The 24,007-nt window shown below is 38.9% G+C and overlaps 2 protein-coding genes across 4 annotated transcripts; both read left to right on the plus strand.

Annotated features, from left to right (window-relative positions):
- Window positions 1–4: 4 nt before the first annotated feature.
- LOC133650500 (transcription initiation factor TFIID subunit 6-like) lies at window positions 5–11,503 on the plus strand. 3 transcript variants are annotated; one of them, XM_062047815.1, is made up of 15 exons: window positions 5–209; window positions 667–824; window positions 3,758–3,844; window positions 3,960–4,113; window positions 4,214–4,270; window positions 4,335–4,451; window positions 4,533–4,654; window positions 7,290–7,367; window positions 7,450–7,551; window positions 7,650–7,832; window positions 10,050–10,124; window positions 10,211–10,336; window positions 10,462–10,635; window positions 10,723–10,914; window positions 11,013–11,503. In XM_062047815.1, exons 2-15 carry the CDS (start codon window positions 669–671, stop codon window positions 11,304–11,306), a joined length of 1,917 nt encoding a protein of 638 aa, XP_061903799.1. In that variant the 5' UTR covers window positions 5–209; window positions 667–668; the 3' UTR covers window positions 11,307–11,503. The 3 variants fall into 3 exon arrangements, with proteins under 3 accessions (XP_061903799.1, XP_061903800.1, XP_061903801.1); XM_062047816.1 differs by having other exon boundaries at window positions 11,016–11,503; XM_062047817.1 differs by having other exon boundaries at window positions 4,335–4,445.
- Window positions 11,504–14,456: 2,953 nt separating this feature from the next.
- LOC133650505 (thialysine N-epsilon-acetyltransferase-like) lies at window positions 14,457–22,876 on the plus strand. The gene is made up of 7 exons (XM_062047823.1): window positions 14,457–14,503; window positions 17,171–17,258; window positions 17,382–17,433; window positions 22,177–22,260; window positions 22,328–22,429; window positions 22,515–22,555; window positions 22,629–22,876. Exons 2-7 carry the CDS (start codon window positions 17,181–17,183, stop codon window positions 22,800–22,802), a joined length of 531 nt encoding a protein of 176 aa, XP_061903807.1. The 5' UTR covers window positions 14,457–14,503; window positions 17,171–17,180; the 3' UTR covers window positions 22,803–22,876.
- The last annotated feature ends 1,131 nt before the right edge of the window (window positions 22,877–24,007 follow it).

The raw sequence follows: 24,007 nt of genomic DNA on the forward strand, positions 1-24,007 counted from the left end.
TCGAGATAGCGACGGAACGCAAGCGCTCAATCCCGTTTAGAAGTTCCTGTTGCTAACCGCCATCCACTCAGTTGTTTTTTTTTTTTTTTATTGAAAATGGAATACAGCGGGAAAAGTTAGCTTCGATAAATATGAATCGTCCGATATCTCGCCAGTGAGCACTCGTAGTCGTCACTGCTTATCCACTGTAAGGAGGAAGCTTGGTGCAGGTAACATGCAAAAAACGTCCACAGAAGCTAGCTGACTTAGCTTCCAGGCTAACACACTAACGCATATTTCGTGAGACTGCTGTGTCTCAATTACAAACATACACACATTAAGAGCAATCAAACAGACTTATTTTTGCTTTGGTTATATAGTTGTGTTTGTATAGTTACATAGTTTGGATTTGTGTAATGTGCCATGACTGAGTCAGTAGTTTGTTGTTTTGCAATTGCCCCGCCTTTAGATGGCAGAACTAGTTTAAAGGTTGAATACCACTGTTTCTTTAAGTTGCAGTAAATGTTTTTATTCAAACTAATATATATTAATGGAAAATTGTACCATGATCAAGTCTTGATTAAATTGCCTCACTCCTTCTACCCAAATCCATGTATATATTGTATCTCTAGATGGAGTCTGTAAATCACTGTGACATATTATATTAACAGACTTGTGTTTGATTAGCCATGGCAGAAGAAAGGCGTCAGAAGCAGTGTTCGGTGGTCCTCCCTACAGAGTCCATGAAGGCGATGGCAGAGTCAGTGGGAGTGGGCCAGCTACAAGAGGACAGCTGCACAGCCCTAAGTGAAGAAGTCAGTTACAGAATTAAAGAAATAACACAGGTAACGCACAGAGATTTGGAGGAAATTGCCCTAACTGTATTAAAGGGGCCCTATTATGCAAAACCAATTGTGCTTGGTACCTGCTGTTGTGTATTTGGGATCTGCATAAGTCCCGAAAATTTGAAATCAAACAGCAGAGGCATTGTGGAGATGTTTATAAAATGATCTTTGAGTTTGAAATTTGTACAATCTGTGGCATCACTAGTTGGAGAAAAACGTCAACGAATTATTCATATATGGTATAAATTTACCCAGAGTGCCTTGCCTGTGTCTGCCATTGTAGTCCGCACTGTAGTCAAAAAGCTCCTTTTTTGGTATCCTCTTGTTGTGGGGCAGGTTGGGTCGTGCATAGACATACATTATTCGCTGTTGCCATTTCTAATACAATGTAGTGTATAGATCAAACTTATATCTGTTAGTTGACTCGCTATGAAAGCGCTAAAAACTACAAGAAAGATGGCGTGAAGAAGACGTAGTCGAAGTGGAGGCACTTGAATAAGATCCTTCTGCACAACTGCAATTTTAGAAGGAATGGTCAGAAAACAGCTTAAAGATGGTCTGTAAAACAATATTCAAAATTTTGACTGAAGAACCACCATCACATGTTATGTAGCCCACAAGGAATTATTTTAATTGTAGAAAAAAATTCATAATATGACCCCTTTAATAGTACAGTATTGTACAGTGTGAGAAATGCAGTCGCATTTGCAACTAAAAATGGACAGTGCGAGTATTGAGAAAAAATGCAACACACATGCGAATACAGATTTTACCCTTTAATTAGCGCATTGCTCCTGATATAAATTCTTCCAAATTTGATCAAACTAGAGTAACATTTTCAGCCATCTGTATAATATGTTTAAAATAAACTTAAACCATAACATATTATGTATATATTTGTATATATGTTAGATTATTTTATCGCTATATTAGTCTATTTATACCTGCATTGTCCTTTCCATCCTTACCCTTTCCATCATTGTAACTGAGCTACTGTGTTGAACAATTTCCCTTGTGGATCATTAAAGTTTGTCTAAAGTCTAACAGTTAACAAAATGGGCAATAGATTGACGCGGAGGTGTCACTGATCACTGTCTGACAGGTGTGTGTGCGTGCGCATGCCTGTCTGCCTCCCTCCCTCCTGCGCCGCAGCGCCATGCACTTAGGGAAGCCTAGCAGTCGCTGTAGCGGGGCTGTGTGTGAGCTCCAAGTCTTGCAATACGCAACAAAACAACTTAGTTGCAGGAACTGGTCAGAAAAAGACATGTTTTTTTCACCGCCTTATAACTTGACACAAACTGCATTGCGTGCTAGTAAATAGGAGGATCGGGTGTAATATTGAACAACAAATCAATGATTGAAGTGACAAACTTGCCGTCCAAATAATACCCGTTTGTTGACAAGAACATACAGCCATGGAAGCACATTCAATCTATTCATTAAGCAGACATGTCACTAGGCAACAGGCACCGCCTTTCAAAAGGCACACACTGAAACTTAACTGCGTTATGCCAGATATAAAAAAAAACAATTTAAGTAACAAATTAATTACTTTACCTAGAAATTAAATACATTTATTAAAGAGTAATTTAGTTAGTACAGTAATTCAATTACTTTTATGGTAAAGTAACGAGTAACTATAATTAATGACTTTTTAAAAGTAATTTTCAAAACACAGCCTGTCACACAGCATCATGAAGCAGTTAGCAGGTTGGTGTTCCTGGCTAAAATCTTTTGTGTGTATGTCCTCTAATAATGTTTACCTATAAAAACACCATTGTTAAAGGTACATTATTTTCATGTTGCTGCTGACGTTTAAACATGTCTTTTTATACCAGTGCACTTTATGTTACATGTTTTCTTTTCTGTTTTTGTTAGCTGAAGAATTGTGCACAGCTAAATGTTTTTTAAAGAAGATTGGAGATTATATTTGACTTTTATCATATTATTTCCAAATCGTTTTCTTTTTTCTTATCTCAAGACACCTCTGTTGGGATCCCATTATACAAAACCTACTTTTCTTACTTGTTGGTTCCTGTCTTTGTGTATTTGGGATCCTCATCAGTCATGAAAATGTAAAATCAAGGCATGGCGGAGATATTAAGTTACGTGAACGTATATTTCCCATTTATGGGTTAGTTTATGGGCCAAACTATATCCGGATATGAGTTTTGGTCCTTATTGCGCAGCCCTACGCTCGTGTTAGCGACAATGCTAGCACAGTGTAGGGAAGTTCTCTGTCTTTAATTGAGTGTTGCAAGAAGCTTTATGATGGCATTGTGTTTATATGTATGAGTGCACATGTGTACATTGTTTGAGTGTTAATAATGAAATTGTGATGTTTAGGACTTTTAATTTTGCTACAAAAGAAATGATGTGCTACTATTTTTTTTTCGTTTAGTAGCACCTGTCCTATTAGTGGAAAAGCTAAGTGTACAGCAACGTTTAAGTGAAGCTTCATGTTAGAGCAGGGGTCTGCAACATTTACTATCAAGAGACAATTTGCCTCATCTTCCACAAAAGAAAATTGGTACAGAGCCACAAAACGTAACACAGCATAAAAACTTTTAAAAGTTTTCATCTTTTTAATTTTTTTTTTCCACAGGAAAACCAATCCGTCAATTTGAAATGTAACTATTTTTTCCATTTCTCATTTCTTTTTTGGCGGGTATTCATGGTTGCACACTAGAGAAGCTGAACTGAAAACACAGCCTTTCATGCTCTTTTTCTTGTCATCCTTGCGCCTTCGAACTCAGCCTGTGCGCGTTCACAGCCTCACAGGTAGTCGGAAATTTTAGAACTCTTTAAAAAATAAAAGAAGCAGAAGAGATGTGTGTGGCTCCAGAGCTGTGGGTTGCAGACCCCGTTGTTAAGCTGTTTGCTCATATCATGTGCTGCTTCTTAGTTCTTGTCCATTTGTTTTCTTTTTAAAGGATGCTATCAAATTCATGCATCATGGAAAGAGACGTAAACTAACCACCAATGACATTGATAATGCCCTCAAACTTAAAAATGTGGAGGTAAGACAGAACATTTTCTTATATTATTGTATTAACAAAGCATTGCATACAGTATTTTCTGAAGAAAACCTGACCACTTATGGTAAGTTACTTTATTATGTTTCTCTTTTTGTAGCCCGTGTATGGATTCCAGTCGCAAGAGTTTATCCCATTTCGTTTTGCCAGTGGTGGTGGAAGAGAGCTTCATTTCTATGAGGAGAAGGAAGTGGACCTTAGTGACATTATTAACACTCCACTGCCTAGAGTTCCACTAGATGTGTCATTAAAAGGTACACATGTTGTTTGTACTGAATGCTATTCTAATGCATGAATCAATGTAAGGTTTAATGGAAGGTTCGCAATTGTCACATCTTTCTGCTTTTCTCTCAGCCCACTGGTTAAGTATTGAAGGGATTCAACCTTCCATTCCTGAAAATCCACCACCAGGTATGACTATTTACAAAGTTGCTGTCATGGAACACAACTTTTAATTTAAACATACTCTTTGCAGCACCAAAAGAGCAACAAAAGGCTGAATCCACAGAGCCCCTCAAAGTTGTCAAACCTGGTCAAGAGGAGGAGGGTACAATTCAAGGCAAGAGTCAAGGGGCAACAGCTGATGGTAAAGGTCATTATCAAGTTTAAGTCGCAAACCTTCTAAAACCTTCCCAGTAATTATCTTTATTCATCTTCCATGTGTTTGTTTTAGGAAAAGAAAAAGGTCCAATAAGGCTGAAACCTCGCAGTACCCATGAGCTTTCTGTGGAACAGCAGCTCTACTACAAGGAGATTACTGAAGCATGTGTCGGCTCCTGTGAAGCCAAGAGAGCTGTATGTAATTTATGTGCATATAAATGTGTCCCTAAAATCTGTTTATAATTTAACACCTTCATTATAGAAATTGATAAATAAACAAATATATGGAAATGACTGCAAAATGAGGAATATATATAAAATAATTTGCTTCATTGAATACACTTCTATATAGTTTAAGTTGTACTTTTATTTATCCCACAATGAAGAAATTATGTGGTTGCATTGCAGATTTTTACATACAGTGACAAAAGTAAAACGTAATGACAACCTAAACATGAGTAAATAATATTACATATTGCACAATAATATTACATATTGCACACTATCAAGAAATAATACAGGGTTTCTGCGGGTCATTAAAAAGCATTAAAAATCATTAAATGGATTTAGCGTAAATTACGGCCTTAAATGGCATTGAAAAGCATTTAATTCGATGTCCAGAGGCATTAAAAATATAACACAATTCTAGGACTGGGCCGGTACGTCAATCAATCAAATACACCAATCAGTGAAACGATAAATGAAAATGAACTTAATAACGTTGCGGTCATCGATAAATTGCTTTGTCTGTGTGTTTCTTTTCTTCGTCTCTGGCTTTCAAACTGGATACAAGAGGTCTTTTAAGGTACGAAAGTGTAAAAACTGCTGCCTCTATAGTGGACACTCTGCTGGACGGCAAAATCAAACCGTCTGGGAGGACAAACTTTGCCATTTTTTGGTCACTGTAGGCGCATAGTTCTTAACTGTAACACCATATCATGTTGATGAAAAAAGTCTGCTTGTTTCATACACAACTAATTGTTTTCATTCGTCTCCAGGTCAACACACATTAGCTAACTTGGCTAAATTAGTAACTTTTGTGAGTGACGCAGGTACCTCAAGTGACCTACGGTGGCCTAAGATAGACTACCAAGGCAATTCTCACAACAGACCAACACTCTTTTATTTACTTACATTCCCACAGTAAATAAATTAGAGTTCCTTCAGCTGCCTGACATTTTATACATAGCTTGCTGTTTACTGCACCAATTTTAAACGACTATGAGTGTGTAAATACAATCTGTTAAAGATGTTAAATTGACTGAACCTATTTTTAATGCATCTAAAGGGCTTATTGGCATTCTTCCAAATAGCATTCCATGACATGTTTTTTTCTAAAATGCTAAAATCAATCATCCATTTCCAAACACATGCATCATTTGCAGTCCTAGTATGATGTTCATTTATTATTCCATAAAACCTTTTAACATTTTTTTTTAACTATCCGATTAAAAAAACATATCCTCCAGTGTGTGGCTATTATAAGGTTATTTTTAGAGCATATGCATTTTTCAGCTGATTTTAAAGAGACACAATTTAAAAAATGACTTATGGGTATATTATATTGATCAACTCATTCATAATTGGATGTTTATTTTGAGAGCTTTGTGGTCGGAATTGAGAAACTCCCATTGACTCCATTGTTAGCTGACTTTTGCTAGCGTTTATGACTTAGAATGCATTAAACAAAAAAACGCGTTCTTGTCTTACAAAAGGGATTGTGAATGATAGGAAAAACTCCAAAAAAGTGCAGTTTCCCTCTTAATAATTTTTATTCAAAGTACAGTGTGATGATTGACAGACAGAACATTTTAATTGGCTATTGTCTACGGCTGGTGTACAAAGTCAGAACACCGGATGCTTGGAATGCCACATCTTGTGATGTGGCATTCCCATGTGCTGATGGTGTGGCCAAAGCGAGAAAATGAATACATGTTGGTGAAAAATGGGAAACTGTAAATTTCATCGAAAAGTAGCTGGCTGTCTAACTTTTCAAAACTTGGTTAAAGCCTGTCGATTGTAAACCCACAGAGACATGCTGCAGCAGGTGCAAAAATACCTCTAAACTACTCAATTGGCATCAATACGGTGAAATCACACATGCTATTATTTCACCACAACTGTGAGCTGATGCTACCCCTACAGAAAAATAAATGTAAATAGATTCTCAGACTAAACAATCTTGTGAGCCAATTCTACGGTAATTCAGTAAAGAGTAGGAGTTATTGTTAACTTTTAAACTATTCAAGATTATAATTGTCAAATTCTTACAATTGTGTGTATGCAGACAATGTAAGCTTTTGACTACTACAGAATATGTGGTAGGACATGGGTATTAAACATTTGTTAAGTGGCATTAAAAGCATTAAATTAGATTTGCTGATACATGTAAAAAAAAAAAACTTGTAATACACAAGAACACCATCTTAAAACCCATATTGCACACCAAGAAATGGCAGATTGGCAGTACCATTAGTTGCAAGAAACCCATCAAGTAATGTCCTAATTTGATTTTTTACCATGTTTGCTGTGGTGTAGCCTCATCATCGGTGTCAATGGCAGCAACGATCTTTCTCTGCAGATGATTATGTCCCATATCTTTGTTCGATCATTATTGGACCATCCTTTTCAATCTGCTATTCTGGAAGTGTTTGATATAAAAATGCAATGTAAAATGTTGATAACCACTGAGCATGCATTTATAAATGGCTTTTGTAATTTACATTCTAAATTGTAGAGACTTTGTGGACACCCTAAATCATGTTTACAATGCATTCTTTGAAAGGAAACCAGAATTTTAAGGGTCTATCTCTGTTTTTTGTTTATCCAGGAAGCCTTGCAAAGTATTGCCACAGACCCAGGACTATATCAGATGCTTCCAAGATTCAGCACCTTCATTTCGGAAGGAGTGAGCGTCTTTTAAAGCACCTCTCAATGAATTTCTGATATTCTTCTACATTAAATGTTCTAACCTCTTGTTCTGTTGGCAGGTTCGTGTCAATGTGGTGCAAAACAACTTGGCCCTCCTGATTTACCTCATGCGGATGGTCAAAGCGCTAATGGACAACCCCACTTTATATTTGGAGAAATATGTGAGTGGAATCATTCAGTATTGGTTAGAAAGTAAAATATAAAATGAAAAAATAGTTTTAATACTATACGGGGTACATTTGTTTTCTATATTTTGTAGTTGCACGAGCTGATCCCAGCTGTGGTTACGTGCATTGTGAGCAAGCAGCTATGCTTGAGACCAGATGTTGACAACCACTGGGCTTTACGTGACTTTGCTGCTCGCCTCATGGCACAGAGTTGTAAAACCTTTAGCACCACTACCAACAACATCCAGTCTCGCATCACCAAAACGTTCACTAAGGTGAGTTCTGTTTTGTTTACCAAGATTTTGAAACCTCATATTAATCATCTGGTTTGAAATTTGTATTTGGAACACAAACCTTGCTGCGCATTTATATATTTCCTCAAAGAGTGGTCTTCCCAGTAATGTCTAATTTGTCATCATCATTTGTGCATAAACGCCACTCCTTAAAAACGGACAAATTCTACCTCCCACCCCTTTAAAAAATGTGTAGTGTCTCTAATTACCTTACTGTGGCTAATATCACCATTTACTGCAGTTTACTTGAGCACAACCCATCACCTCAAAGGCAGACATGACATCTGTAAATCTGAAATAGGCAATATTTTATCTTCGACAAATAATAAAACAAAAATAATAAAGTATTGGAGCCTTGAGTATTGGTCGATAAATTGAATGATGTGGACACTGGATACTTTCTAATACACTTCTGTTTTGGAGACTTTGTATCTCGTAATATGCAACTAAAATTATTTGATACTTATTTATATTGACAAATGTGGTGTTCTAGACTGCAATAGTGTTCAATTAAGCCAGTGCTTCTCAAATATTTGCTATTACAGACACATTGAAGAGACTTCCGCGTTAAGGATTACATACACTATATTGCCAAAAGTATTTGGCCACCTGCCTTGACTCACATATGAACTTGAAGTGCCATCCCATTCCTAACCCATAGGGTTCAATATGATGTCGGTCCACCTTTTGCAGCTATTACAGCTTCAACTCTTCTGAGAAGGCTGTCCACAAGGTTGCGGAGTGTGTTTATAGTAATTTTCGACCATTCTTCCAAAAGCGCATTGGTGAGGTCACACTGATGTTGGTCGAGAAGGCCTGGCTCTCAGTCTCCGTTCTAATTCATCCCAAAGGTGTTCTATTGGGTTCAGGTCAGGACTCTGTGCAGGCCAGTCAAGTTCATCCACACCAGACTCTGTCATCCATGTCTTTATGAACTTTGCTTTGTGCACTGGTGCACAGTCATGTTGGAAGAGGAAGGGGCCTGCTCCAAACTGTTCCCACAGGGTTGGGAGCATGGAATTGTCCAGAATGTTTTGGTATCCTGGAGCATTCAAAGTTTCTTTCACTGCAACTAAGGGACCAAGCCCAACTCCTGAAAAACAACCCCATACCATAATTCCTCCTCGACCAAATTTTACACTCTGCACAATGCAGTCCGAAATGTACCGTTCTTCTGTTAACCTCCAAACCCAGACTCGTCCATCAGATTGCCAGATGGAAAAGCGTGATTCATCACTCCAGAGAACACGTCAACACTGCTCTAGAGTCCAGTGGCGACATGCTTTACACCACTGCATTTGACGCTTTGCATTGGACTTGGTGATGTATGGCTTAGATGCAGCTGCTCGGCCATGGAAACCCATTCCATAAAGCTCTCTGTGTACTGTACGTGGGCTAATTGGAAGGTCACATGAAGTTTGGAGCTCTGTAGCAACTGACTGTGCAGAAAGTGGGCGACCTCTTTGCACTATGCGCTTCAGCATCTGCTGACCCCTCTCTGTCAGTTTACGTGGCCTACCACTTCGTGGCTGAGTTGCTGTTGTTCCAAAACTCTTCCATTTTCTTATAATAAAGCCGACAGTTGACTTTGGAATATTTAGGAGCAAGGACATTTCACGATTTGTTGCACAGGTGGCATCTTATGACAGTTCCACGCTGGAAATCACTGAGCTCCTGAGAGCGTCCCATTCTTTCACAAATGTTTGTAGAAACAGTCTCCATGCCTAAGTGCTTGATTTTATACACCTGTGGTGATTAGGACAACTGATTCTGATCATTTGGATTGGTGGTCAAATACTTTTGGCAATATAGTGTATGGCGGTATGTTCTCACATACATACCTCTTTCTGAAATATACCGGTATAATTCTGTAAAATATACCGTTTTACCGCCCAGCCCTTTGCAGGATTGCCTGTATTAAAGCGCATAAATGGGAGAATTTGGATGCAAATCGATATAATTCGATACCTGTTTTTTTTTGGGTTTTTTTGCTGATAGCAGACTAATATTGTTTCGTAACACAGCAAATAAAAATGCATGCATCTAATTGATGGCCTTCCCCTTGATAAATACCTTACACTTACAAGAAATACCTGCTGCTTTCTGCAATTGAGTAAATAAACTCCTCTGTGGTCAGAATTTAGAGAATGCGCTGTTGGATCAGTCAAAGTGTCTATTTAACTTGGTTTGTTTTCTCAGAGTTGGTTGGATGACAAAACCCAGTGGACCACACGATACGGCTGCATTGCCGGGCTTGCTGAACTGGGACCAGATGTGAGTTTCAATCTGGATTCCTGGTTGGGTTCCTGGATCCGTTGCTCTCCTCCATCAGTACAGTTTTTTGACTTGTGTCCCTGCAGGTGATAAAGACTCTGATCCTTCCTCGGCTTACTGTAGAGGGCGCTCGCATCAAAGCGGTGATGGAAGGGCCTGTGATCTCCAACATTGATAAGATTGGAGCAGACCACGTTCAAAGTCTTTTACTGGTAAGAATAGGGCTTTTGGGTTTTAGATTGGAGACTTTTAAGGTCACTCAGATTCTAAAGCATGAGTTTTTGGAGGGGATGTGTATGTATACAATGAAAAACTGTGTTTTGTTTGGTTTCCAAAGAAACATTGTGCCAGTGTCATTGCCAAGATAAGACCTCCACCCGACAATGTGGAACAATATCGGACAGACTACGGTTACCTTGCACCCATGCTTTGCTCTCACGTAATAAAGGCTCGGACCCAAGCTGCCATGCAGGCCCAGCAAGTCAATAGAACCACATTAACAATAACACAGGTACATTGACACTCAATTATTATTATTGATTATGGAAGCTCTCTCTCTCTCTTCAGGGACATATTTATTATTGTGGGTCTCTTGCAGCCTCGTCCAACCCTCTCTGTCTCTCAAAGTGGACTTAGTGGATCGACAGGGCCTCGCACTCCGAGCATCATTAAGGTTCCAAGTTCTCTTGCCCTTATGTCGCCAAGACCGGGGACTCCATCGCAGCCATCCCCCCCAGCAACTAAGTATATTGTTATGGGAACAAGTGCAGGGGCCGCCTCAACACAGCAGGTACTATGAAGTTTATGGCGACCGGGTTGTTTTCAGTAGGCTTTAGGCGCACAAACACAAATTCTCCTATTTAAGAATGCATTTGTATCTGTATCCAGCAGGTTATCACTATCAGCTCTTCCCAATCAGCCTCAACGGTTACCAGCACTGTACCCAGCGCCACTTCCACCTTGCAGCCCATGGTAAAACTGGAACCTGGCGGCGGGCCCGTACTTCCAAGTTCACGACCCATGCAGAAATACATTGTGGTGTCACTGCCCCCGTCCGCCTCCTCCTCCATGGAGAACAAGAGCTCTGTAATCCCAACCCCCCTTTCCTCAACACAACTTGAAAGTAGCCTGAAGACGGACCGATCGGACTCTCCCAGTGCAAGTACACAGTCACCACACTGACACTTAGCACAAGGGATGAACACACACAAACATTAGTTTGAGCTAAAACAAAAACATAAATGGCAGATAGTTAGATGAAATGTGTAAATATATTAATGCCCAACAGTGATCTAATCAGTGGCATTTGTAATGTTGACTCAAACTGATGTCATGTTCCTTTTTCTACTCCAAAAAATAAATTTGACTTTGTATTTCTATTTACTGTTTTGGATGTGTGGTTATATCACTGTTGTCATTTTTCAACTTCAACATGTTAAATACTAGTTTTTTGACGCTGATGTCTAAAGTTTACTTAAACAAAGTAAAGGCCAACTGACATTTACAATTTTTAATACTTTACCGGTATATGGACTTTGCCCTTTGAAGACATGGGAAACATTTATCATTCATTAAATCAATGTTCATTTACATCTTATTTGAGGTTCCTTGTTAAACCAGCTTGGCATGGTCATCATTTTCCTATTAGCCCAGAGTAAGGATTCAAACATGTTTTACAAACGGCTGATCTCCAGTAAGTTTAGTTGGTTACTGCAAAAATTAACTTCAATTCACCATGACAACCTGTGACAAAAGCGAACTGTTGAGACATAAAGAGACTGATGGGTGTGAGTGTGGCCCATCACAAGTAAACACATATAATGTATATACATTATACAATAGGAATGTACTGTGATGTGAACAACCAACCCCAACTGGATTGTTTTACTAGCTCAAGGCAAACAAAGTAGTCGGCTAGCTAATAACAATCTAAACAACACACTTATTAAGGGTAACAATTGTTTTGTTATGTAATCATTGGGTGAAGGCTTAGAAGACATACAGAGGAGCTGTGTATTTGCAGTTTGATATGAAAAACAAAAAGTACTGCTCGAGACACAACTATGTAGATGAGCTCTGATCCTAATTTGGCGAATTAGAGACAGGGGGAGACAGCATCCTCAGGTGGTACAATATGAGTACAAGCACTAATTACTATTTACGATATCCTAGGGTTGTTTTTTTTACATTAGATGTATGTTGACTTTATTACAATTATAAATATGATTATATTTGTTGAATTAAAATGTTCCTTGTTAAACTACTGTTTGTGAGCATGGTCGCCATTTTACTACAAGCCCAGACTCAGGATTCTAATATTTCAGAAAATTCTGATTGACTCGGATTTTTATATTCCTGTAGATTTGTTTTATTTATTCTCAACAACATTTCCGAAGTATAGTTTGCTGCTGTACAGATAAACTTCACCAGTTTTGACCTGGAAGCCATAGAGCACCGGTGCCCAAAGTGCGGCCCATGGGCCAAGTTTGGCCCGCCCAGTCATTTTGTTTGGATCACCAAATGTTAAAAACGTACATTCGTCTCTTGTCACATTGCGCCCAAAATGTTCAGCCTTGCTCTATTGCAGATTTTTTAAAGCATGTTCTATGTATTTTTTGCCTACATTAAGCATTTATAAGAATACAAATAGCAATACTACAGTACTATTAGCCACTAGATAAAGCCAAACCAATCATCACACTACAATCACATTAAATGTAAATTATTTAATATATTTAAAAAAATGTTGTCTCACCCACCCTTTTACCAGAGGCTTGTCATCTTGATTCTGTGACCTCCAGTCTATATTTGGTACAGATATTCCGGTACACAATGCTTGCTCCAAGTATACCTTGCCTGCCAGCATTTTCCACCCTGTCTTTGGGGCTTCTTTGCACAGCCTTCACCTGGGGTCCTGATTGATGTGGTAGACTATATGTGTTGTGTTTAGGGCCTGTTCTTATCCTGCCAAGATCAATGCTTCAATACTGTCTTTCAGTGCAGCCTTTGTATGTTTTGTCACCGTCAGACACTTTTTAAATTTTACGGTGCTACTTTACATGCCTTGCAGGACAGGCTGTCTGATAGTTGATAATTGAGTATAGCCTCAGGACCTAGGATGGAACCTCCTTGTCTTGTTATCAGTGGATTGCATCTGTTCCAGTGTCCAGAGATTATTGTTAGGGAATAGGTGTAAATGGCCTGGATCTTACTCATGCCATTCATCTAGCTCCTCAGGATGTGCATTACACTCTGTAGGTATTAGGTCATAGCTATGTGACTGGTAAGCTCAGCACTGCTGGCAGCTGCACGGGAGTCTGGGGTTTGGGTCAGGGCTAGTCGTAATATCCAGATAGGTCCTTTGCTGATACCATAGAGGGGTGGTACAACAAATGACAGTCACACCGGCAAGAAGTTGGCTACTGGAATAAGACATTTCTGGAAATTATGGAATAGATGCAGATCCATTTTTTTTAAATATTATATATACTTTTTCAAATGATAGTTTTTAAATCCGATAAATCAAACTTTGGAATTTGTATTAACCATGATTAATCGCAGTGAATTACTTGCTTAATGCTTACATAATATAAATTAAACTGAAAAAAGACCCTATTATTTTGATGCAAATGCCATTTTATTGTCAGACTGAAGACATTTTTTAAAATGTTTTACATGAATGTAGATAATATGCTGAAAACTCAACAGTTTTATGTAAAGTCCAGTCAGGGTGTATTTTGAAATGAAATTTGTCAGTGAGCACAACAGTCGGTGTCTCCTCTTCTTTGCACTGACGTATGCATTGGGGGTTAAATCACCAAATGATTCCCGAGTGTAGCGCAGGCTGCTGCTCACTGCTCCCCTCACCTCCCAGGGGGTGAATATGTGTCGAATGCAGAGGACAAATTTCACCACACCCAGTGTGTGTGTGTGACGATCATTGAGACTTTAACGTTAACTTTAAACTTTTTGCCTGATTGCTGACAGTAAAGGTACAGGTTAATGTAACTCAAAATAAATTGCGTGATTAATTTGCATCTATACATGACTAATGTGATCTTTTCTTGTGATTAATCACATGTGTTAATGTGCTGACAGACCTTGTTTGAACAGCATCCTTGTTAATGTAGCTTGCATGGCCATCATTTTCTTATGAACCCGGAGTCCGGATTCTTAATTTTACGTCTAAAAAAACCCCAAAAACTACTGATCCCTTAGGAATTCATGCATTACCATTTTTAGGTGTGCAGGAAGTGGTCTAACAAAATGGAAGCTTTGCAGTCCGTGGAAAAATACCACTGACCGCAGAGGTCAGACGAGTTCAAGTCAGGAGGAAGAGGCAAACAGTAGCTCAAATGTAACTCATCATTTCCACCAAGGTAAGCAGACCAGCAGCTGTAATTATGCCTTTATATGAAATGTTTAAACCTACAATGTACAACATGTCTTTAAGGTATTACAGTACCTTTTATTTTGAAGGTAATACAGATGTGTGGTTTATTGTTTATTGAATGGATCCCCATTAGCTGACGCCAAGGCGACTGCTAGTCTTCCTGGGGTCCATATAGGAGCATACAAAATAAAAATACAAAGAATACATGCATTACCAAACATTATACAAAGGAAAAATACAACATAAGATAAAAAAGCTAGTTAAACCCAGTATTAAAAATTCACGTCATGTTGGCAACTGTAATAGGTGTATCTTCAAAGCTGTCTTGAATGACAATTTACTTTGTGAGAGATTAATGTGAGATGGCAACCGATTCCAGAATGATATACATCTATACATGATTGTATGTTTGAGGAGATTGGTCCTGGGAGCAGGAAGTGCCAAATAGCCATTGCTGGCATTCCTAGTATCATGAATATGTGTGTTAGTTGATTTTAAAAACTGTAAAAGTAATCTGGTGATTGATCTAACATGATAATTCTAAAGAACATAATGAGACTACAATGCATCTTTTGTTCAACAGACAACCAGGACAGGCGTGAATGCATAAATGAAATATTAGTGCCCAAGGAACATTTCAGTACCAGTCTAGCCGTTTTGTTCTAAACAAGCTGCAGTTTGTTCAGGTCAGACTTAGTTGTAGTGGACCATATTATAGGACAGTAATGAAGAGGTCAGACTTAGTTGTAGCGGACCATATTATAGGACAGTAATGAAGATGACAGAAAACCAAGGACTGTATGACTTGACCCATTGTTGAGGATGTCAAGAAGGTGGAGCACTTCCTGACCATGGCTAAACCTCTTCCCATTTTCATTAAAATACCATCAATATGATAAGACCATGACAGTTGACTGTCTAATAGCACACCAAGCAGTTTTGCTTTTTTTAACCTGCTCAATAGGTATATCTGACATTGACATTTGAAGCTGAGGGTCTTCAACAAGCATATGCCTGGATCCAAAAAGAATGCTTTTTGTTTTGTCAATATTCAAAACAAGTTTACTATCATATACCCAGCGTGACACTCCCTCCAGGTCCTGATTTAAGTTATTTTCTAGATAATTTAAAGGCCTACTAAAATGATTTTTTTTTTATTTAAACGGGGATAGCAGATCCATTCTATGTGTCATACTAGATCATTTCGCGATAATGCCATATTTTTGCTGAAAGGATTTAGTAGAGAACAACGACGATAATGATCGCAACTTTTGGTATCTGATAAAAAAAAAGCCTTGCCCCTACCGGAAGTAGCGTGACGTAGTCAGTTGACAGGCTCCTCCCATTTTCCTATTGTTTTCAATGCATCTAGAGCGTTCGGACCGAGAAAGCAACGATTACCTCATTAATTTGAGCGAGGATGAAAGATTCGTGGATGAGGAACGTTAGAGTAAAGGACTAGAATGCAGTGCAAGACATATCTTTTTTCGCTCTGACTGTAACTTAGGTACAAGCTGGCTCATTGGATTCCACACTCTCTCCTTTTTCTATTGTGGATCACGGATTTGTATTTCAAACCACCCCGGATACTATATCCTCTTGAAAATGAGAGTCGAGAACGCGAAATGGACATTCACAGTGACTTTTATCTCCACGACAATACATCGACGAAACACTTTAGCTACGGAGCTAACGTGATAGCATCGTGCTTAACTGCATATAGAAACAAAATGAATAAATCCCTGACTGGAAGGATAGACAGAAGATCAACAATACTATTAAACCATGGACATGTAAATACACGGTTAATGCTTTCCAGCCTGGCGAAGGTTAACAATGCTGTTGCTAATGACGCCATTGAAGCTAACTTAGCAACCGGACCTCACAGAGCTATGCTAAAAACATTAGCTATCCACCTACGCCAGCCAGCCCTCATCTGCTCATCAACACCCGTGCTCACCTGCGTTCCAGCGATCGACAGTGCGACGAAGGACTTCACCCGATCACAGACGCGGTCGGCGAGACGGAGGAAGTTAAGGTGAGTTCGGCGGCTAACGCGTCTGCTATCCATATCTGTCCTCCTGGCTGTGTTGCTGTAGCCAGCCGCTAATACACTGATCCCACCTACAACTTTCTTCTTTGCAGTCTCCATTGTTCATTAAACAAATTGCAAAAGATTCACCAACACAGATGTCCAGAATACTGTGGAATTTTGAAATGAAATCAGAGCTTTTTTGTATTGTATTCAATGGGGCACCAATACTTCTATCAACCGTTTACGTCACGCGCATACGTCATCATATCTCGACGTTTTCAACCGGAAGTGTGGCGGGAAATTTAAAATTGCACTTTATAAGTTAACCCGGCCGTATTGGCATGTGTTGCAATGTTAAGATTTCATCATTGATATATAAACTATCAGACTGCGTGGTCGGTAGTAGTGGGTTTCAGTAGGCCTTTAAGGTAGAGGCTGTTCTGTACAGAGTTGTGTCTTCTGCATACATAACCATATTGGTGTATGTTGTAACACAGGGAAGATCATTAGTAAAAATAATAAAAAGTAAAGGACCTAAACAGCTTCCTTGAGGCACACCCTCCTTGCTGTGCCTGTGCAATTCACAAGAAAAGTTGCAGGTTGCTTCTGTTAATCCAGAAAGTGTAGCATGGCTGCTGTAAAGATGGACTTCACCATTCGCCCTGCAGCCAAATCAGACTGCAAAGACATATGGAGACTGATAAGGGTGAGTCGCAAGGCATACTGTATGCATGGTCTGCACAGCTAATGCAGACATTTGCATGTGCAATTATAACTGATTTGAAGTGTCATTTTCAAAAAGTTAGAAATTCTCTTCTCCCCCCCACAGGAGTTGGCAATTTATGAAAAAGTGGTTGACGAAGTGGTCCTGTCTTATGAAGGTAAATCTTTGGTCATCATCCACATTGTTGATGCAATGAATTAGCACAAGCAAATACAGATACAGATAACTTTGTCTTTGGTTTATTTCTCTGTCTTACAAGTCTTTAAGTTCTGGCACTAAAGGTGCAAAAAGTGAGAGCCATGCATGCATTCCTTTTATGTCTCACATGACAACCGGTCAGTTGTTTTAAATTATAGCAGCTTATGCAATGGAAGACGCTCCTATGTGCTTTTGCAGCAAGACTCAGCAGTTGGACAAAACATGTATACATATTTGTGTTTATGTCATTTGCCAATGGCTGAACATTAGAAATCAGGGGGAAAAACAAGCACATTAATGAGCTGATTAAGGTGAGATACGCATACTGTAGGCCAGTGTACTTATTTGGCTTTCAAGCTGGCACACACAGCGTCCATTACTGTATTGTGTTACTAAGTGCATGGTGAGGGAGCAGTGAGGCCATGTTGAGGGGGTGGGGGTGGTGGAGGGTTTTCTTCCTGCCCTTTGCCCCAAGGGAGGGCCTGTATGCTCTTGAAGGGGGATTTCCTGGAATCTTTGTAGTGTCTGGGTTCCTGCAGCATTGCAGATCCTGCCTTCTTCTTGCTCTTACTTGCTTGGGGCTGGGGAGTGTACTCCGGTCTATCCACCTGCCGTGTTCCACAGAGGACCAAGTCCATACATACTTTGTTACACATGATAAACCCAACCAAATGTAAGTGACAATATGCTAAAAAAAAAAGTGAAATATAATTCCAGAAGAAACAGCCTACAGCTCTCAATTGGCAAACATATAGTAAGTAGCCTCTTTTTTTAAATTTATATTCCATTCGACTCATATGATTAAATAATGTACCCAATTTCTATTTTGATTAGCGCACCTAAATACAAGTTGATCCACCTAATTTTCTGATGCTATTCTGTACATATATTGGCCACCCAATCCTATAAGCCACAGGTGTACATATCTAAACATGAAATCTAATGAATAAAATTACACATTCTACGCACATGTCAGTCTTCCAAACATGAAAACTGGAAAGCACACCAGATGGAGCACCCGTGATTGGAAAGCCCACAATTATTACCGGTACATGTTTATGTCTGGGAAGCACGGTAAAACACGGGTTAGTGCATGTGCCTCGTAATACAAAGGTCCTGGGTTCGATCCCCGGGCTCGGGGTCTTTCTGTGTGGAGTTTGCATGTTCTCCCCGTGACTGTGTGGGTTCCCTCCGAGTACTCCGGCTTCTGCCCACCTCCAAAGACATGCACCTGGGGATAGGTTGATTGGCAACACTAAATTGGCCCTAGTGTATAAATGTGAGCGTGAATGTTGTCTGTCTATCTTTGTTGGCCCTGTGATGAGGTGGCGACTTGTCTAAGGTGTAACCCGCCTTCCGCCCGAATGCAGCTGAGATAGGCTCCAGCACCCCCTGTCACCCCTGAAGGGACACGCGGTAGAAAATGGATGGATGGATGTTTATGTCTTAGTTTAATTAATAATTTTTTCCATCAAGTTTTCGAACCATTTGGCCTCTTTAGGGGGGCTAAAGTTTCCCTGAAATATAATTTTTAATGTTGTTTTAATAATACCAACAAAATAAATATAAAATAGCCAAAATGTTCAACACCATTTTCCTCGCGGACTAAACAGATGAGGATAAAATTGTGAATACATGAAATTCCAAGACCTCAACTGAATGTAACAAAATTAATATAGAAACAATGAAAAAGTTGATTGAAAAGATTTCAGAAACATTAATGTATATCAGCAACTTATCATTTCAAACAGGCAAATACCCAAACAAAATAAAAATGGCAAAAGTTGTAGCGATTTATAAGAAAGGAGACAAACACCAGTTTACAAACTATAGACCTGTTTCCTCACTAACACCAATAAAAAAAAAAGAAAAAAAGATTGAAAATCATTTAACACTGTGGAGGAAAAAGTGGAACACTTGCAGAGAACCAATATAGATACAAAGTCAACATCAATGGCACTAATAGAAATAATGGAGGAAGTTATTAATGTAATAAATGGTGAACAGTGTGGAGCAGTGTTTTTGTATCTAACAAAAGCATCTGATACAATTAATCATTATATCTTAATTAAAAAATTAGAGGGCTGGTCTTGAACTGGATAAGAAGATACATAACTAACAGAGAGCCATATGTAAGGATAGGGGCACAAACGTCAACAACGCTAAATACAGTATATCCTGTGGCGTACCTCAGGAATCAATACTGGGACCAAAATTGTTCAATCTTTACATAAACTAATTTTAAAACATTATAAACCTACGGTAATTGAAAAATGTGATCATCTTATCCATCTCATTATGTGATTTTCAACTCGTTTAACTATTTATTGAGAGCTTTATTATTTTATTATGCATGTACAAATGGAGAACATGAATTGAATAAATGTGTTAGTATTTGCAATTAAATGGACAAAGGGGTAGTATGTCTGCTTCTACCTATTCCTTTTCAAACACGTTGTACTGAGAAACTGAAAAAAATGTGATGTATCCTGTTGTAGCTGTATGCATGTTTGAAATAAAGTTAAATCATACATCCTGTCATTATTCACTTAAATATGCTTATAAATACGTCAAGTTTCCCTTTACTCCATAGTGTTAGGTAGACATTATCTGATTCATGTAGGATTATCAATTAGTGGATGGAAATATAACTAACGATACATCGTTACTCAAATATTTAGTATACTCATACTATATTTAATCCATCCATCCATCCATTTTCTACTGCTTGTCTCTATTAATTATTATTATAATATTAGTGCATTTACTAGGTTAAGTCTCCCCTGTATTTAAAAACTAGCGACACCTCTGTTTCAAACATTAATCAAGGCTCCTTGAACGCACCACAATTACGTGCTATGAGATGCAAAAGTAATACGAAATAAGAAATACATATAAATGACGACTGAAATGAATAAATGAACATTTAACACCACTTTGACTATATTGAGGAGGAGCATACCTGTCAAACTTCCCGTTTTATTCCCAAAAAATGAGTTTTGTTTTTTTGCCTATGTTTACAGTCCTGTTTTCTTTTTCCATTTTATTTGCCTTTCATGGGAAAAAAAAATCACCAGTTTGGGGTCCGCTCCACTCGACCTTGGCAACACTGTAAATATCAGCGTAACAATGGCCAGTTGGGGGTGGGGAGTGGGGGCTCCCTGACAGGCAGCCTGGTGAGTCGCTTGTGACATTCAATGTTTTTCTGGCCAAAAACCCATATCCTGTTTAAATATCTTGACAAAGGGGATAATTATTATTCTTACATTAAGTCTTTAAAGCAGGCAGGTTACACAACATGTTTTCTCAAATGTGTAACACCGTTGAAGAAATGACATGAGTCAGCATGAAAAATGTCTCAGGCATAATTAAGCGCCGTGTAATAGCCCAGAATTTTGTTTTTTCTGACGATTTTGGTGAAAAAACGTGATCGCAATTGCCGACACTATTTATTTTTTTATTTTTAGTTCCCCAACTGACAAGCGGCTAGCAGCTAATTGTAAAACTCCATAAACAGTGTGGAGACGCTCCCCTAAGTTAATTATAACTTCCTCCATTACGGCAAATAAACTTAGTATCTTAAGTAGTACTATCACTGGAGGACAAGGCTAAATATGTTACTCAAGGAACTAGTTTAAATATTGTGTTGATATTGTTAAACTGTCAATAACCCATGCGATCGATATCGGTATTGGTATTGGCTGATCTCACCCATATTGGCAGCATAAAACCCTGATTGCAACATCCCTAATTTTAAATTGAATTGTATCACAGACAGCGTTACATTTGGCTTCCTACATGTCAAATGTGTACTGGAAAGAATGGCTGAGTGATTGTGACCCTTCCTCAGAAGGCAAAAGATCTGGGTTCAAATCCCAATCAAGGCATTTAAAAAAATATATGTTTTTATTCATCGGTTTGTTGATGAAAAATGTTTTATCCTCTATTTTCCCGGGACAAATTCCATATTTTGAAATGGAAATATTGCCCAGTACACAGAGGAGGAGAAGAAAGAGCTAAGTGGACAACCCCATTCGTATTTTCCTATGATTTTTTACTTGAATTCAATTGTGTTTTTCCCCTTCTTTATCAAAGTGCCGGTACTTGCAAACTTTCATTGGCCCCTGACTATTTTTCAATCCTATTCAATAAAAAAAAAACTGAGACCGAGTCATCAAAGCATATGGTTGTTTGTTAGGGCACCTGATTCTGCAGAATGATATGCCGGAAAACGGACAGGTTTGTTACACGCAATGTTTGGCCTTACGATAATCTGGTAAATGTTTTTGTCTGATCGTACCAAAAGTGGGGCAAACAAAAACCGAGGTGTATTAGTAAAACAACTTGTGAGATTCAGCATTTAGACTTTTTATTGTAACTTGAAAAACTTGGGCCACACTTTGGACACCCCTGTCACAGACCAACACCTGTAAATGAATAATAGATATCCAATAGCATTACTGTGTTTTCACTTATTAGTTGTTTTTTTTTTAACATATAAAATATTGGTAAATGCTTGAATTTACCCCATTAATGTACTGCGCCTCATGAAGTGTTCCTTTAGTTTTGTATTAAATGTGTTTTTTGTATCATTTATGTATTTATTTGTAGTTATCTTGTATTTAATATATTTGTTATATAATATTTTATATGTTTTTATTAACATTGCAATAATTCATCTCATTTTTTCTTTTCACCTTAGAATTTGAGCGGGATGGTTTCGGCAAAAACCCCTTGTTTGAATCTCTAGTTGCAGAAGTACCTGAGGAGAATAAATCTAAAGAAGGTAAATGTTTTTTTCTGTAATCACGGAAGTTCTGTTCTTCATATATATATTTTTATTCCACTTTCAGGATTCACAGTTGTAGGTGTTGCCCTTTTCTATTACACATATTGCACATGGAAGGGACGAGCAGTCTATTTGGAGGATTTGTACGTGATGACAGAATTCAGAGGTATACCAGTTTTGTTAGTTTCCTCTTGCATTGTAGGAGGTTTAACTACTTTCCATTGGACTCGTCATGTTCATTTCTTTATCAGGGTGTGGCATCGGGAAAGGTTTACTGAGCACACTTGCTAAGGTATTTTTTTTATTTTTTTACCACATGCATCTTTGAAAAATAATGAAATAATGGCAACTGTATGTTTGTGCAGGTGGCCAAAGAGAAGTTGTGCACTTTACTGGAGTTGGATGTGTTGGACCAAAACAGTCGTTCAAGAGCCTTCTATGCTGCAAAAGGAGCTTGGGACGTTACCGCCATGGATAACTGGCACACCCTGCGTTTTGATGCAGTCAGCCTCAACAAATTAGCCAACGAAGCCCCTTAAAGTTAAAATTGGCATTGAAATACCAAAAAGGAAAAATGTAGAGTTCCTTAAATGAAACTTGAAATCTATTTTTGTTGAGCTTGTAGCTTGAGCTCGTGTGTTAGATACATTTTTGTACTCTAGCCAAATTACGTCAAAATGCATCCTTAAAATAAAAATACTTTGTTACACATGTGCTGCATGAAGTATTTGTAGGGATTTTTAAACCTGTGCTGGCAAGAAACCTTCACAGACCAAAATGTAAAACATCCAACTATCCATTTTCTGCTAATTAGGGTCACTGGAAAGCTCCAGCCTATCCCAGCTGACTTCAGATAAGACGTGACATTGCACAAAATAAGTTGCGAGGATTGGCCAAAGTTGTGACGTCGTACACAATAAGTTGCTAGGATTGGACACATTTGTGACATTGCACATAATAAGTTGCTAGGATTGAACAAAGATGTGACATTGCACCTAATAAATTGGTATTATTGGGCAAAGTTGTGACATTGCACCTAATCAATCAATCAATGTTTATTTATATAGCCCTAAATCACAAGTGTCTCAAAGGGCTGTACAAGCCACAACGACATCTTCGGTACAGAGCCCACATACGGGCAAGGAAAAACTCACCCCAGTGGGACGTCGGTGAATGACTATGAGAAACCTTGGAGAGGACCGCATATGTGGGTAACCCCCCCCCCCCCCCCCCCCCTCTAGGGGAGACCGAAAGCAATGGATGTCGAGTGGGTCTGACATAACATTGTGAAAGTCCAGTCCACAGTGGATCCAACACATCAGCGAGAGTCCAGTCCACAGCGGAGCCAGCAGGAAACCATCCCGAGCGGAGACGGGTCAGCAGCGCAGAGATGTCCCCAACCGATGCACAGGCTAGTGGTCCACCCGGGGTCCCGACTCTGGACAGCCAGCACTTCATCCATGGCCACCGGACCTATGCAACTCCCCCTCGCAAGGGACAGGGGAGAAGAGGAGAGAAGAAAAGAAACGGCAGATCAACTGGTCTAAAAAAGGGGGGTCTATTTAAAGGCTAGATTATACAAATGAGTTTTAAGATGGGACTTAAATGCTTCTACTGAGGTAGCATCTCTAACTGTTACCGGGAGGGCATTCCAGAGTACTGGAGCCCGAATAGAAAACGCTCTATAGCCCGCAGACTTTTTTTGGGCTCTGGGAATCACTAATAAGCCGGAGTTCTTTGAACG

The sequence above is a fragment of the Entelurus aequoreus genome, linkage group LG05 (genome assembly GCF_033978785.1).
Source record: "Entelurus aequoreus isolate RoL-2023_Sb linkage group LG05, RoL_Eaeq_v1.1, whole genome shotgun sequence".
Taxonomy (NCBI): Eukaryota; Metazoa; Chordata; class Actinopteri; order Syngnathiformes; family Syngnathidae; genus Entelurus; species Entelurus aequoreus.